Below are 17,588 nucleotides of genomic sequence, written 5' to 3'. Positions count from 1 at the left end.
GAGGCTATGCCTCGCCCCCCTTCGGCTCGCGCATGGTGCACTGCACCCACCGTCCTGCGCCCACTGTCTGGCACTCCCCAGTGAGATGAACCCGGTACTTCAGATGGAAATGCAGAAATCACCTGTCTTCTGCTTCAGTCATGCTGGGAGCTGTAGACTGGAGCTGTTCCTATTCGGCCATCTTGGCTCTGACCCCCTCTATTTATAGTTTTAAGTTCATTCTGTCCCCAATTAATGGCCTACATTTCATTATGGGGTGTGAGAACCTAACTCCTATGTCCAAGGACAGTGAATGAAACTACCCTGTAAATTTTGTTTACTCTATTACCATTACAGTTGCATTAATGTCCTTTATTTAGCAATAGCATTCTCCTACCTTTATTAGTCATCACAGTGATGTTTTCAATTTCATATTGTGATGACTGATTTAATTTTATTTAAATAAAAGGTAGTAGTTGAATGGATAATGTAGTCAGCTTATAGTTTTTATATAGGACATTTTTTAAGGCTTACAAACTTTGGAGAGGCTTCCAAAGTAATTTCCTTTAAGGCAGTTTTTGACTTTTTTGACCTAGAATTATAAATTTTTAAACTACATTATGCCTAGAGCAAGTCCAAGTGTGTAAATAGAAATATTTACTTCATTGCTTAATTTACATTGTCATCTTACCTACCAACCCCTTTTTAATAAATGTAGAAATACAAGAAGATAACAGTCAATAGAAACACAAGAAAATAACAGTCAAGAAGCAGGTTTATGTGTTTGTACTGAGCTCCTGCAAAGTTATATCGCCCAACAGTAACAGGAAAATTAATTCTTGAGTACTCAGCTGTAATTGTTTCTTACCAGCATGTCTTTGGATTATTAACTGATAACTCATATATACAGTATCTGCGTATATGTTGTCAATTTTTCCAGCTTCACAAATCTGTTATCATTCATTTATTTATTAAAAATAATTAAAACGATGCATCCCTTTACATAAAGGAACTTTTATTTAAACATTTTTATTTTTATTTAAATGTGTAAACGTTTATTTAAACATTTTAAATGTTTAAAATGTTATGGTTTTACTTTATAATTTTGCTTGTATTTATCTTTAAATAATTTCAGATTGTGCTAAAACTTATTTCAAGAGTCTGACATGTTTCAGTGTAAACTTAATTCATTTATCTCTTTGTTTTTAGTGGGAGATTTTGATAAGATCTGGCGAGAACACTGTGAGGATGAAGAAACTCTTTGTGAATATGCCGTTGCAATGAAAAATTTGGCAGATAATCATTGGGCAAAAACTTGTGAGGGCGAAGGTCGTATTGAATGGTGTTGTAGGTAAGTACTTTTATGAATTAACGTTTTTGGTTTCGAATGTATTGTTGTAACTTCTTTTTTTTTTTTTTTCTTCCTGAGACGGAGTCTTGCTCTGTCACCCAGGCTGGAGTGCATGGCGTGATCTTGGCTCACTGCAACCTCCACCTCCCGGGTTCAATCAGTTCTTCTGCCTCAGCCTCCCAAGTAGCTGGGATTATAGGCACCCACCACCGCGCCCAGCTATTTTTGTATTTTTAGTAGAGATGGGGTTTCAGCTGGTCTCAAACTCCTGACCTCGTGACCTGCCTGCCTCAGCCTCCCAAAGTGCTGGGATTACAGACGTGAGCCACCGCACCTGGCCAAAACTCTTAAGTGATGCTGTGTATTATTCATAGTGCCAAAATAGAATACCAGAAATACTGTGAAAGAGATCATGTCTTTTAAAACAACTTTTCTCCCTTTTGCTTCACTTTCCCTAGGTGTTTCATTCACCTTTTTAAATAAAAATGCTTTTGACACACTTGTTTTAACTTTTAAAAAATATGGCTTTAAATGCATTTAATACATACAATACATTTAAATATAATGATTTAATACTTGACTCATTAATAAGTTATGGTATAAAAATTTCTTTAGATAATTATTTAGATTCAAGTAAAAGTGAGTTCTATAAAGTCTTAAAACATCTTAAAATTTTTTAAATCTTGAATTTTTGATGTACGGTTCAGGGTATTCCAGCATTTATATTGACTTTGGATAATGTTTATTTTCTCATGATATTGATTCTAATGCTAAAAATATCAGAAAATGAAATAATGCAGATACTAGTTCTCTTAATGTGGTAAAATTATAAGAAAGGATAAGTATATTGACTAAACTTAAACATGAATTCCCTGAAAAACTCCCTATTGGGTACTATGCTTATTGCCCGGGTGGTGAAATAATCTGTATACCAAACCCCTGTGACGTGCAATTTACCTATATAACAAACCTGCAAAAGTAACGCTGGACCAAAAAAAAAAAAAAAAACCTAGAGGCTAAATAAATAAACATGAATTCCCAAAAATAAAGCATTGTCTTTCTCATGGACAGTAAGTTTATGATAACTTCTGGTTTACATTTTCTTTCCATTTTTATTCAAAAATTTTTACATCTCATTTTAAAACTGTAATAATGCATATTTCATTCATTCAACAAATAATTCAGAGAAAAATATGTATTTAACTTAGTTCTTTTATTTAATAAATAATATTTAGTGATTGTCTACTTTGTACCAGTCATATTATAGGCACTAGGAGTACAATAAAACTCACAAAATCCTTGCTCTCATAGAGCTTACGTGCTAGTTGGGGTGAGTGGCCAGAAACAATATGTTGGTTAAATTTATACTAGTTCAGACAGTGGTGAGCACCATGAGAAAAATAAAGCAAGGAAAACTAAAACAATTTTAAGTAAGGTAGGGGAAGAGGGTTTCACTGTTGTGATGTGTGCCAATGATATAAAGGAAATGAGAGAGTAAGCCAGCCCTAGCAAGTCTGAAGACCTTGAAGAAGAGGCATGCTGGCATGTTTCAGAAACAGCCAGGAGACCAGTGTGGCCAGAGCAAAATGACAGAGGGAGAGAGGTAGAAAATAAGATAATGAACAGCTAGATTTTGTAGGGTCTTGTGGGCCATTTTAAGACATTGATTTTTACTCTGACATGGGAAGTCATATGGCTGTTTTGACAAAAGAAGTGACAGGATTTTATTAACCTTTTGCAAGATGTCAAGAATTCTTAAGAATTAATTTCTGTGTTAAGAATAGACTATAGGAAGGGCAAGGGTGTCAGTAAGGGAACCCAGTTAGAAAACTACTTCAATAATCATGGCACGAAATTATAGTTAAACAGTTGGTGAATGAGATAGTGAGTTGACAGGACAGTGTACTAGGATTAATGCTCAAATAAGTATAATGACTCAGAGGAGCCAGGGAGGTGATGGGGCACACATTTTAGTGATTATGATATGTAAGGGAATTGAAAATATAAGGTATAGTGAGAAAGTGGTACCATCAGTGGATTGTGGAGTCAAAGAATAATGGAGTTAAGGAACTAAAGAAAGGTGCCAAAATAATAGGAAATGGGATGGTTGGGGTGAGAAGATGGTTATAAATCTGACTGTTTTACAGAATATACATTTTCTCCCTCAAGTTAAGAAACACAAAATGAGGCATACTACTGAACCAAATAGTTCCCCTGTAACAGAAAGTCAGGAAATCAGTACTATTGCTGTTTAAGACCATCATTGTTGGATTTTAGCGTAGTGCTTTTAAATTACTATTACAGTACAGCAGGCAGGCCCTCAAACTATATCTCTTAAATGAACTTTGATAGGTAGTATTCTTATTGGAGCAATTGCTTTCACCTTCTACTTGAACAATGAATCTGCCTCAAACTTCAGTCTTCTTCCTTTTTCCTTGGATTTTTGTTTTATCAATCGTTATATTATCACGAGGTCATTTTTTATGTAAACTGATGAAAAAATCATTAGGAATTTAGGTCATACTGTTAAAAAAAGAACAGTGGCAAGATATGGTTAAATTTCTTTATTTTTTTTTCTATCAGAAGTAATACTAAGAGAAGTTATGTAACATCTTTAAACATAAAACTAGGTTTGGGGAAAAGACTTTAAAACAATATTATGTTTTGAAATTTGAGTTATATATAATTATGAGCTATATGCAGTTTTTTTCTCTTTTTGATAATTCTAAAAGCATGTCAGTTTGAAAGCTAAAGTGGGCTTTAAAAAGGGTTGGACAAAAGTTTGCTTCTTGTTATACTTAAAACTTATGGGACTATGTTATATGAGGTAAGCCTTACTGACATTATCCTGCCAAGGACAGAATAATAAAATTTTATATGTAATATGAATCATTAAAAGCCAGGGGAAAAAATGCAATATACAGGTATAGCTATACCTTCAATAAAGGAATTTGCCTTTTTTAGCTCTTTAAATACAGAGAAACATATACTATAAACACACTATTTCCTGAACTATTTGAAAGTAAATTACAGATAACATTACATTTTATCCCTAAATCTATTAGCACACATCTCCTAAGAATTAGGAAATTTTTCTACATAACCACAACACCGTCATCATATTAAGACAGTTAACAGTAATCTAATTTTCTAAAATACTTAGTTCATAAGTTCAGATTTTTCTTACTGTCTTCAAAATATATTTTAAAATTTATATATATATATATTTTTTCTAAATCCAATCAAGTCTCATACATTGCATTTGGTGGTTACAATTCTTTAGGTTCTTGGTTTTTTTGTTTGTTTCATAACATTGAGTTTTTAGACAAATGTCAGTTAATTTGTAGAATATCCCACATTCTGCATTTTGCAATTGTTGGTTCAAGCTGGTTAATAGTGTTGTGCAAGTATTCTATATATCTTTACTGATTTTTCTTCCTTGGCTTTTTTATCTATCATTAACCAATAAAGATGTTTTTAAGATACCATTTTTCCCAGTTTTTCTATAATAGTTACTTGGCTTTTTAGAGATTTAATTTTTCTGTTGAAGTTCTCTGTTTTTGTCCATTTGGGTTGTCTTTTTCTCTATTAAAAAAAAAAATTTAAAATAGTTATTTTAAAGTTTTTGTCTGCTTATTCTAACGTGTCTTATCTGTTGGTCTGTTTCTTTTGGCTATTTTTTTCTTTTGGTTATGGGTCATTTTTTCCTGCTTTATGTGTGGTAATTCTGTTTTTATACTGGCATTGTGTTTAGAAGAGATTGGCATAAATACCCTTTTTCTCCAGAGAGACATGCTTTTTTTGCTCTGAAAGGCAGCTAGAATGAAAGACTGAACACTTTGATACCATCAGGAGTTGAGCTGTATTGGAGCTGGATGACCTCTTTAGGTGGTTTCAATTCACTTCTGGTCTCAAGTGCTTTGATAGTGAATGAATCCTGTTCTGTGTGTATTACAGGTGCAACTCTCTTGCAGGACATAAGCCTAATGTTTTTCTGCTTTTTAGTTCCACTCGCAGCCACCAGTGCTGTTGCTGCCTTCACATACTCATAAATAGACCTGTGGAGGGAATCAGGAGGAGAATGGGGAGAATTATCTCTACATTTGAGTTTCTTAAAGGTATCAATCTGTCACACAGCCAAGCAGTTGTTAAAAGCTCTGCCATTTCCCTTTAATCCAGCAGAGTATTTCTACCCTGGAAGGCTTGATTCTCTGCAGCCCAGGTACCATTTCAGCAAATTCCCCAGTGCCTGTGATCCCTTCTCATTTTGGAAGGACTTGTGCTTGTCTGTAATTTATTTCCTTTAGACCCCTTTGCATTCTCATCTCTCATGATTTCTTTTTAATAGGTTGTTTTTTAAATTGTATCATATGAGCTGTTCTGATAATCTGTATCCTAATTCCAAATTAGTTTTGTGTTCTACATGCAGGATTATCTGATTGTTTTCTCATGGTACCAATTATTTCCTCAATCTCATTTATTTCCTGTAAACTGAAAGTTGGGTCTAAAGGATTGATTCAGGTCAGATATTTTTGCAAAAATATCTATTAGATGAAGCTTCATACATCATTTTGTGTCATATTAGTAGGTTTTTGTTGTGAGGTGTACCGCCATTAGAGATACTAAATGTTATCATTTGGTTAAGATGGTATCTACTCAATCTTTCCATTGTAAACTTAAGTTATCCCTTTATAATTAAGTAATATGTACAGTGATATTTTGGCTTGTGGATCAATCCTCTTTCCTAACAGTCTTTCAACAAACAGTTTTACTTCCATTTATTAAATAATATTTGGGGTTACAAAACAATTATTTTTAAAATTGTATTATTTCTTGACATTTATTAGCTGGCATTCTTTTGTAAATAAAAGAATTTTCCTTTATAAATGGTGAATGATGATTACATGTTATCCAGAAAATCAGATTAAAAAAATATGTAATTCTGTTTAATTACCAATTTTCACGAAAGCAATTGGTATAATAGTCAATTACAGTTAGGACAACGGGGTTGTGGGGTTTATTTTTTTGGACTGTCACAGTAACATCTTGGGTTTTTGTTCCATTTTTCATTATTAGTCTTTTTTTTGGGGGGTGGGGTGTTCAAATAATTTCATGTTAGGCAGCAGGAGCCCAAAGTTTACTTCTGTGTTTTACATCACCTGTGAGCACTTTCTTGCTCTGTAGTACAAAGATGAGTCTTTGCTTCCCCTCGTCGAGACCTGGCATCAGACTGTTTCTTCAGGGAGTCCTAGTTTCATTTAGTGGGAAATGGCATTTGAAAAGTAACATGTGGATACTAGATGTGCACAGGGTGTGCTTTATTCTGCATCTTTTTGGTAAAGAGAATTAGAAAAATATATAATATTATATAGTGTTATATATAAATATTCAATCAAATTCCTAATTGATATTTTCCACTCCAGTTTAATATTATAAGATTTTTGCTTAACAACTTTGTTTTATATTTATATTTATTTTTGCTTAACTTATCTGTTTTTTATTTCTCTTCTGTTACACCGAAGGACTTGGTTCTGAATTACATTAATACATTAGCCTTTTCCTACAATTTACATAAAATGATTTAAAAATTGCAATACTGATTTTCTAAAAATAAAATAACTGAAATGTAAGATTTCTTTGCAGTTCTTTTGTCTTTAGAACATATCCCACCAAGGATCAGAATATATGCTTAAAAGTTGCTTGAAACAGTTATTTTCTGTATGGTTGTAATACCAATTTGCTATACAGTTGATTTCACTTAATTTTCAGTTTGGGGCATTTTTTATTGTTATTTTAATTTTGGAGAATATAAAACATTTACGTGGTTCAAAAGTCAAACCTTATAAAAAGATGTACTCAAAAAAGACTCCCTTTTATTTTCTTCATTTACACCTGCCTCTGTTACCAACAAAGCTGGTTCCCCAAAAGATGGGGTCTTTCCCTGTTCATTGTCACAAAACCAGTACACAAAACCAGAAGTGAGTATCAAGCAGTGCAGGCTTTATTTGATGGCCATGGAATTGAGAAGCAGGAGCATGGCTCACAATTCAACTTCTCCACTAGTGAGAGGCTGGGGGGTTAAAATACAGGGTTTTCTAATGAAGGCATTGGACATTAAAAGCAAGAAGATTAATATTCATGTCTTTTCTAGAAATGGGCAGTGAACTTTCTAGAACTGGAGTGCCACCATCCTTTTTGTCCTTTTATGGCTTCTTCCAGTTGTTATGGTCATTTGCCAACTGTCATGGAACTGGTGGGAGTACCATTTCATTTAGCATGGAAATGAGATGATAATGAAACATGAGGTCTTTTCATTAGGTCAGCTATCTTGGTTCTAACCAGTCTCACCTGGTCTCATTATTTCAAAGGGAACTTTTTATTACAGGTATCCTGTTTCTTAAAGGTAAGCAGAGTTGGGGCAGGATCAGAATTCAACTGTCATATAGGTATTACACCGGGTAACACCTCCTATGGGTAACCATTTTCATTTGTTTCGTTTTTATCCTACCAGTGTTTGTTTTTGCAACAATAAACAAATTCATATCCATGTACATATGCATATGTACATATATCCACCCTTTCTTATCCCTGTAGGTGGTAGTGTGTTGTATACTGTTACATACTCTGTACCTTTCTTTTTTACTTGATATGAGAATTACTGTATTTGGTATTGGTCAGGAGTCTTCAGAGAAACAGAAGCAATAGGATGTGTCTGTTTGTGTGTATAGTAAGATTTGTTATAAAGAATTAATGCATATGATTATCGAGTTTGACAACTAAGATCTGCAAGGTGAGGGGACAAGGTGGCAATCCATGAGAGCTGAAGGTATAGATCCAGTCTAAAGGCCAGCAGCCTCTAGACCCACTTCGAGTCTGAAGCCAGGAAAAAGCTGGTGTCCCAGTTCAAAGGCAGTCAGGCAGGAGGAATTCTCTTTAATTATTCATGAGAGAGTCAGCTTTTTTGTTCTATTCAGGCATCAACTGACTGACTGAGGCCCACTCACATTAAGGAAAGGCAGTCTGCTTTATTTAGTCTACCAATGTAAATGTTAATATCATCCAAAAACACCCTCAAAGAAACACCTAAGATAATGTTTGACAATTGATACCTAAAATTAACCATCACAGGTATACAGATATATTCCTCATTTTCATGACTTGTTTACAAGCTTTTGCTATTACAAATAGTGCTGTAATGAATAACCTTGTGTATGTGCATTTTGTATTTTTGTCATTGTATATTTGTAGATTCCTAGGTGTGGAATTGCAGGAATGGAGATTAAATGCATGTGTGATTTTATTAGATGTGCTGCCAAATTGCCCTGTGTAGAGGTTATATCATTTTGCAGTTTCACCAGCAAATAAATAAATAAATAAGTAAATAAGTAAGAATACCTATTTCTTTATAACTTCACCAACATAGTATGTGGCTCAGCTATTGAATTTTTCTCTGATAGATTGGAATTGGTATCTCTAGCTTGAGTTTATTTTACATTTCTCTTATGAATGAGTTAAAGTACCTTTTTATATATTTAGGAGTCATTTGCCTTTTTTTTCTGTGAATTATGTGATCATGTTTTTGATAGTTTTTTTTTTTTCTGTTGACTTTTGGTCTCTAATTTTTCTTGATTTTTTTAGAGCTCTTTATATCATTTATAAATATTTGTGCCCTTTGTCTTTGACTATATCTTTTGCCATACAGAAAGTTTTTGCTTTTGTGTAGTTAGATGTATCAGTCTTTTGTTTTATTGCTTCCAGATTTTTATTGTCTTAGAAAAGCTTTCCTAATTACCAGACTGTAGGAATTCAAATAACAATTTGTTATTCACTCATGTTTTCTTCTAGTACTTAGGGGATTTCTCATTTATTACATTAAATCTCTGACCTGTTTAAAAGTCAAATTTGGTATTTCTTGTGAAGTATTGATCTAATTTTTTTTCTACCAAAGTTATCCATTTCCCCAACATTTATTAAAAACTTTACCTTTTCTTCAGTAATTTGATATGACACTTAGATGATGTACTAAGTTTTCCCACATAGTTGGTTTTGTTTTAGCTTTTCTGTCATATTCCATTGTGTATATCATTGATCCATGCCTACTATCACTATTTTAATCATAAAGACTTACAATGCTGTTCTGTAGCATCTTCTCTCCATACCCCCATCTCACACTATTCTTTTTCAGGGTTTTCTTGGTTTTTCTTGCTTTTGCTTTTTTCCACATGTACTTTAGGATCAACTGGTCCAACTACATTTTAAAAATTACTTTTATTGAGATTACATTAATTTTTCATTAATTGGGAACAACAGATATCTCAATAATGTTGAGTCATCCTATCCATTAAAAAGATATGTCGGCCGGGCATGGTGGCTCATGCCTATAATCCCAGCACTTTGGGAGGCCGAGGCGGGCAGATCACAAGGTCAAGGGATTGAGACCATCCTGGCCAACATGGTGAATCCCTGTCCCTACTAAAAATACAAAAATTAGCTGGGCATGGTGGTGTGCACCTGTAGTCCCAGCTACTTGGGAGGCTGAGGCAGGAGAATCACTTGAACCCAGGAGGCAGAGGAGGTTGCAGTGAGCCAAGATCACACCACTGCACTCCAGCCTGGTGACAGAGCAAGACTCTGTCTCAAAAAAAAAAAAAAAAAGATATGTCTTTCCATTTGTTCTAGTCTACTTTAGTCAAAAGTAGCAGACTACTTTGCAAAGTAGTGTTTTAAGGTTTTCTGTATAGTGGTTATGCACATTTCTTGTTGGGCTTACTCCTAGGTATTTTGTCATTTTTATTGCTGTTGTAAATGTCCCCTTCCCTTCTGTTACACAGCTATGCACTGCATAATGACATCTCCATCAACAGTGGAAATATATGGACTACATACAATGGTAGCCCCATAAGATTATAATATTGTACTTTTACTATACCTTTCCTATGTTTAGATACACAAATACTTAACCATTGTGTTACAGTGGCCTACAGTATTCAGTATGGTAACATGCTGTAGGTATGTAGTAGGCTATACCATCTAGATTTAAGTATACTTGGGTGATTTCACAATAATGAAGTCACCTTAATGATGCACTTCTTGGGACATATCCCCATTGTTAAGCAACACATGACTATATTCTAACAGGATATTGTTGTGTGTGTACATATACATATGGATGATTTTCATTTTTTAGTGTTTTACATCCTACCATTTTAATGAATTTTCTTTCTGTTTATATGAGTTTATGATTGATTCTCTTGGGTTGTCAAGGTATATATGTTATGTCATCTATAAATACACAAAGTTTTATTTCTTCCTCTCTTATTCATTTGACTAAATCTTTTTCTCTTGTCTATTACATAGCTGTGCTTTATTCATTTTGCAGTAATGTATGTGGTGTATCTTCATTAAGTTGCTGGCTTTTTGGCTGATGTGTGTGTATATATATATATATATATATTTCTAATATTAAGGAAGTGTTTGCCAACTTGTATTTTATTGTTTATATTAGGAATGGGTTTGAATTTTGTTGAATGGCCTTTCAACATCTATGGAGAAGAATAAATGTGTTTTCTTCTTAGATTTATGAATATAGTGAATTATATTAGTGGATTTTCTTATGCTGAACCATCCTTGCATTCCTGAAATATGTATCACTTGGTCATATTTAATTCTGTTTAAAATTTAATTTCATATTTTTATTCATATTTATAAGTGATATTGGCCTTTATTTTTGTAGTCTTTATGAGATCAGATAAGTATTATTGTAATTTTGCTCCCTGAAAATGAATTTGGAAAAATGTTTTTGTTTCTATGGTTTGGAACAGTTTAAGTACTTTTGGGGTTGTCTCACATGTATCAGTGGAATTTTAATTTATAGAGGTGACTGAGGGAAAACATGGAGTGATCAATGCCATTGAAATAATTATTTATTACTTATATTTCCTGAGAGAAGGGGACATACTGCACCATGCAGGGCTACAAAGGAAGCACCAGATTTTGTCAGGAGTCAGAAGCAGGAGCTAAAGGAAAGCCTAGACCAGAGCTGTTATTGACCTTTTTATGGAAAAGCCAAGGCAGGGCAGAGTAAACGGTTTAGGATTGGCTAGGTTGAATAATTTCAGTAGGCTTTGGGGACTAGAGGCTGTCCGTTGTTGTCTGGTATATGGTCTTGAGTTGATTTAGTAGTGGGGAATTAATGTTCTATGTGTAAAAGTTAGATAGCGGTTGGCTTGCATATGAGAAATGTTTTCCCAAGTAAGTTTACCGCCTTAAGGAATTAGCTGGTCCTGAGAGGGGCAGTCTCTCTCTGGATGTATAAGCACACCCTCCAACACCCCTCCCAAAATATCAAAATATGAAAGATAAAGTAAAAAACATGATTAATACAGGGGTTATCTGGTTTTTGAAGGCTTGTACTGGTGCTTTTTAGTAAGATTAACTCTGATAACTATTTCATCTTTGGATTTTGTTTAAACTTTTTATTTCTACTGAGTCAAGTTTAAGAAATTTTTCTATTCTATATATTTGGTGTATTTTTCTGGAAAAAAGTTGCACAAGTTTTTGTGTATTTGTTGGCACTCTTCCTTTCTTTTGCTTTATTTTCTAATCCTTTGAGTTCCATGTTTATTTCATTTGATTTTCTTCTTTTGTTTGTATTGATATAAGCATTAAAGCATCTCAATTTTCATCAGATTGCTATTTTAGTTGCATTCCTTAGCTTCTGACTTGTAATGCTTTCATTAATTTTTTTTAGATATTCTGTGATTTTATTAGTATTTGCCCTCTGACCCAGTTATTTACTTTTTTAAAAAATAGCAGAATGGATTTCTTGTTTTTGGTTAATTCTCATTTTATTGCATTGCAATTGTATAATTTTGTCTGTATTTTTTCATTATGGTTTTTACTATGGTTTTCTTCATGACTTAATACACATATATGGTAATTTTTGTGACTATTCCATGTATAATTAAAAAGAAGCTATTCTCTCTGAATGCAGAGTTCATCTTCTAGCAATAAGGTAAACTTTATTATGTTTTTTAGGGCTTCTGTAACCTTTTCATTCTCTTGATTGAAAGTGGAAAGTCCCTGTTGTTGGTGTTTGTCTGTTTCTCCATACATCTCATGGAATTTCTTCTTTGTAAAGATGTCTGCTGTGATAAGTGATACATAACTATTTATAATAGTTATATCTTCACTGGGAATTGAAGTGAATTGAATGCCTTTAGCATTTTAAAGTACCCGCTTTTTTAAAAGTGATTTAATGCTTTTTATTCCCTACTTCTTCACCAACATTTCTTAATCATCTCATAGATGAAGTTTATCTTCCAGTAGATTTTTTAAAAACAACTTGGAATTATGATGTTCTCTGAGTTCACCCATCTTACAAACTGGTTTTGTATAATTTTGTTACAAGATACGTAGTTTGGATGGATATAAAATCCTTGACTCACACTTTCTTTCCTTCAGCTTCTGAAAAAATGTTACTCTACTTAGTCTTACTTTTGTTTCTTGTTCCTCTTTCTCCTCTGGGTCCTTTTTCTCTCTTGCTCTCTGCTGAACCTTTTGAGAGTCAGTTACAGAAATTACCAGACTTTTATTCCTGAATACTTCAGTGTGTATCATGTAAGAACATTCTTCTACATAATCATAATACAACTATCACACTCCAGAAATTTAGCATTAATGTGATGCTAACTAATAATGTAATCCATAATCAAATTTCCCCAGTTTTCACAATAGTGTTCTTTATACCTGTATTTTTTTTTTTCAATCCAGGATCCCATCAGGGATAACTCATTGCACTTAGTTGTGAAGCCTTTTTGGTCTTTAATCTAAAAAAATTCATCATTTTTTTTCTTTTCTTTTTTGTCTTTTTATGATATGACTTTTTTTTTTTTTTTGAGACAGTTTCGCTGTTGTTACCCAGGCTGGAGTGCAGTGATACGATCTTGGCTCACTGCAGCCTCCACTTCCTGGGTTAAGCAATTCTCCTGCCTCAGCCTCCCGAGTAGCTGGGATTACAGGCACCTGCCACCACACCCAGCTAATTTTTATATTTTAGAAGAGGCGGGGTTTTACTATGTTGGTCAGGCGGGTCTTGAACTCCTGACCTCAGGTGATCTGCCTGCCTCGGCCTCCCAAAGTGCTGGGATTACAGGCATGAGCCACCGTGCCTGGCCTATGCGGCCATTTTTTAAAAGTCAACATTTTATAGATTGCCTCTCAATTTGGATATGTGTAGTTTATTTGTGATTAGATATAAGTTAAGTGTATCATTAGCAAGAGTTTTGCATAGGTGATGTTGTGTCCCTCTCAGTTTAATACACCAGGAGATACATGATATATTTATCCCAAGGTTGGTTTGTTTTCTCTTTTAAGTAGACTTTTTTTTTAGAGCAGTGGGTTTACAACACAATTGACCAGAAACCCACAATAAAATTGACCAGAAAGTACAGAAAGTTCCCATATACAACCACTCCATCCCAAACATGCATAGCCTCCCCCACTGTCAACATCCAGCACTAGAGTGGTACATTTGTTAGAGTTGTTAAACTTACACTGATAGATCATTATCACCCAAAGTCCATAGTTTACCATAGGGTTCATTCTTGATATTGTACATTCTATGGTTTTTGAAAAATGTATAATGACATGTATCCTCCGTTATAGTATTATACAGAATAGTTTAACTGCCCTAAAAATCCTTTGTGCCGGCCTTTTCACCCATCTGCAACCACCAACTTTTTTGGGTTTTTTTTTTTGAGACGGAGTTTTGCTCTTGTTGCCCAGGCTGGAGTGCAATGCCGCGATCTCAGCTCACCGCAACCTCCGTCCACTGCAGCCTCCGCCTCCCGGTTCAAGCAATTTTCCTGCCTCAGCCTCCCAAGTAGCTGGGATTACAGGCCTGCGCCACCATGCCTGGCTAATTTTGTATTTTTAGTAGACACGGATTTCTCCATATAAGTCAGGCTGGTCTCAAACTCCTGACCTCAGGTGATCCACCCACCTCGGCCTCCCAAAGTGCTGGGATTACAGGCATGAGCCACCACGCCCGGCCTGCAACCACCAACTTTTTTACTGACTTCATAGATTGCCTTTTCCAGAATGTCATATAGTTGGAATTATAAAGTTTGTAGCTTTTTCTGATTGGCTTCTTTTACTTAGTAATTAGCATTTAAGGTTCTTCTATGTCTTTTTATGGCTTGATATCTCATTTCTTTATACTGCCGAATAATACTCTGTTGTCTAGATGTATCACAGTTTATCCATCCACCTATGGAAGGATATCTTGGTTGCTTCCAAGTTTTGATAATTATGAATAAAGCTGCTGTAAAAAGTGTAACATTTTGCATTCTCATCAGCACTTGATAAGCATTCTTGTTGCTTCCACTCTGTGTATCTTCTTTGATGAGATGTCTGTTCAGGTCTTTTACCTGGTTTTTAAATTTATTTGCTTTCTTACAGAGTTTTAAGAGTTCTTTCTATATTTTAGATAACAGTTCTTCATTGTATATGTCAGCAGTCCTCAACTTTTCTGGCACTAGGGACTGGTTTTATGGAAGACAATTTTTCCATTGACTGGAGTGGAAGCAGGTGGTTTCGGGGTGATTCAAGTGCATTACATTTATTGTGCACTTTATTTCTATTATTATTACATTGTAATATATAATGAAATAATTGTACAACTCATCATAATGTAGAATCAGTGAGAGCCCTGAGCTTGTTTTCCTGCAATTAGCCGGTCCCATCTGGGGGTTATATGGGATACAGTGACAGATCATCAGGCTTTAGATTCTCATAAGGAGCGTGCAGCCTAGATCCCTCACATGCACATTTCACAATAAGGGTTCGTGCTTCTATGAGAATCTAGTGCTGTCACTGATCTGACAGGGTGCAAAGCTTAGGCAGTAATGTGAGCGATGGGGAGCAGCTGTAAATACAGACGAAGCTTCACTCACTCACCTGCCACTTACCTCCTGCTGTGCAGCCCAGTTCCTAACAGGTCACGGACCAGTACTGGGGGTTGGGGACCCCTGATATGTATGATTTGCAAATATTTTCTCAGTGTCTGTGGCTTTTCTTTTCATTCTCTTGACAATGTCTTTCACAAAGCAAAAAAATTTAATTTAGTGACATTCAGCTTATCAACTTTTTCTTTTACAGATCATGCCTTTGGTGTCATGTCTAAAAAGTCATCACCATACCCAATGCCATCTAGGTTTTCTCCTATGTTACCTTTTAGACAGTTTATAGTTTTGCATTTATGACGCATTTCAAGATAATTTTTGTCAAAGGTGTAAGGTCTATATCTAGATTTACTTTTTTTCTTTTTTTGCATGTGGATGTCTAGTTCTAGCATGACTTGTTGAAAAAATTATCTTTTTTCTCCATTGTATTGCCTTTGCTCCTTTTTCAAAGATCTGTTGACCATATTTTTGTAGGTATATTTTTGCACTCTCTATTGTTCCATTGATGTATTTGTCTTTTCTTTCACCATTACCACACTGTCTTGATTACTATAGCTTTATAGTAAGTCTTGAAGTTGGTAGTAGTCCTTCAGTTTGTTTTTCTCTGTCAATATTGTGTTGCCTATGTTAATTTTAGGTATTATGGAATATTATTCACAACTTTACTGATTCAAAAGGTACGCAGATACTTGGCCGAACATTATTTCCGGCTGTGTCTGCGAGAGTGTTTCCAAATGAGATTGACATTTGAATCTGTAGACTGAGTAAAGCAGATTGCCCTCTCTATTGTGGGTGAGTAGGCCTCTTTTGAGGCCTTCCCTCTAGCTGGAACCTACACCATTGACACTTCTTGTTCTTAGGCCTTTGAACTTAGACTACAACTTATAAAATGGTTCTCAAGCCTTTTTGGACTTGGACCAGAACTTATAAAATAGTTCTCAAGCCTTTGGACTTGGATTGGAGCTTTCCTGGTTTTACAGCTTAGGCATAGCAGATTGTGGGACATTTCAGTCTGCATAATCACATAAGCCAATTCCTTATTACAAATCTCTTCTTAGATATCTATTTTTATATATATATATGTACAGATATAATAAATTTATCCTATTGGGTTTTTTCCTCTGAATATATGAATAGTTTATGCACTACAATTACAGTATTAGAGTATTCTGAATTTAACTATGTATGTACCTTTACCAGTGAGTTTTATATTATACTTTCAGATGATTTCTTATTGTGTGTTAGCATCCTTTTCTTTCAAGTTGAAAAATTCTCTTTAGCATTTCTGGTAAGGTAGGTCTGGTGTGAAGTCCTTCATCTTTGTTTATCTACATATTTCTCCTTTGTGTTTGAAGAATAGCTTTGCGGGGTACAGTATTCTCAGTTGAAAGTTGTTTCCTTTTTTTTTTTTTTCCCTTCAGCACATTGAATATGTCATCTCATTCCCTCTTGGCCTGTAAGGTTTCCACTGAGAAGTGTGCTGCCAGATGTATTGGAGTTCCTTCATTTGTTACCTGTTTCTTTTCTCTTACTGCTTTTAGGATCCTTTCTTTGTCCTTAACCTATAAGAGTTTGATTTTATGCCTTGAAGGTAGTCTTATTTGGGGTGAAGCTGCTTGGTGTTCTTTGATCTTATAACTGCATATTTGTATCTTTGTCTAGGTTTGGAAAACTGTTATTATTCCTTTGAATAAACATTCTACCCCAGTCTCCGTACTTCCTCTTTAAGGCCAATAACTCTTAGATTTGCCCTTTTGAGGCTATTTTCCAGACTTGTAAGCATTCTTCTTTCTTTTTCACTCCTTTTTTCTTTTTCTCCCCTGATTCTGTATTTTGAAATAGCCTGTCTTTAAGCTAATTCTTTCTTCTGCTTGATCAATTCTGTTTAGATAGTAATACATATTTTTGTTCATTAATTGAATATTTCAGCTCCAGGATTTTTGTTGGATTCTTTAAATTATTTTAATCTCTTTGTTAAATTTCCCTGAAAGATCTATGAATTCCTTCTCTGTTTTTTTGAAGTTCATTGAGATTCCTCAAAAAGCTATTTGGAATTCCCTGAGAAGTCATATATCTGTACTACTCCAGGATTGGTCACTGGTGCCTCATTTAGTCTGTTTGGTGAGGTCACATTTTCCTGACTGTTCTTGATGCTTGTGGATGTTTTTCAGTGTCTGGGCATAGAAGAGTTAGATATTTATTCCAGTCTTTGTAATCTGGACTTGTTAGTATCCATCCTTTTTCAGAGGGCCTTCTAAGCATTCAGAGTTTATCTAAAGTATTATCTAAGCCTG

At 34.6% G+C, this 17,588-nt stretch overlaps 1 protein-coding gene across 1 annotated transcript in view; it reads left to right on the top strand.

The window, feature by feature from the left end:
• BMT2 (base methyltransferase of 25S rRNA 2 homolog) overlaps positions 1 to 17,588 on the top strand; it is a 119,304-nt gene that overhangs the window by 21,962 nt on the left and 79,754 nt on the right. Inside the window, exon 2 of the mRNA XM_009454218.4 lies at positions 1,189 to 1,330. Coding sequence (XP_009452493.2) covers positions 1,189 to 1,330 — 142 coding nt within the window. The remainder of the gene's footprint in view (positions 1 to 1,188; positions 1,331 to 17,588) is intronic.

The sequence above is a fragment of the Pan troglodytes genome, chromosome 6, assembly GCF_028858775.2.
Source record: "Pan troglodytes isolate AG18354 chromosome 6, NHGRI_mPanTro3-v2.0_pri, whole genome shotgun sequence".
Taxonomy (NCBI): domain Eukaryota; kingdom Metazoa; phylum Chordata; class Mammalia; order Primates; family Hominidae; genus Pan; species Pan troglodytes.
The sequence above is the reverse complement of the archived record's forward strand: the minus strand, read 5'-3'. Positions and strand labels throughout refer to the sequence as shown.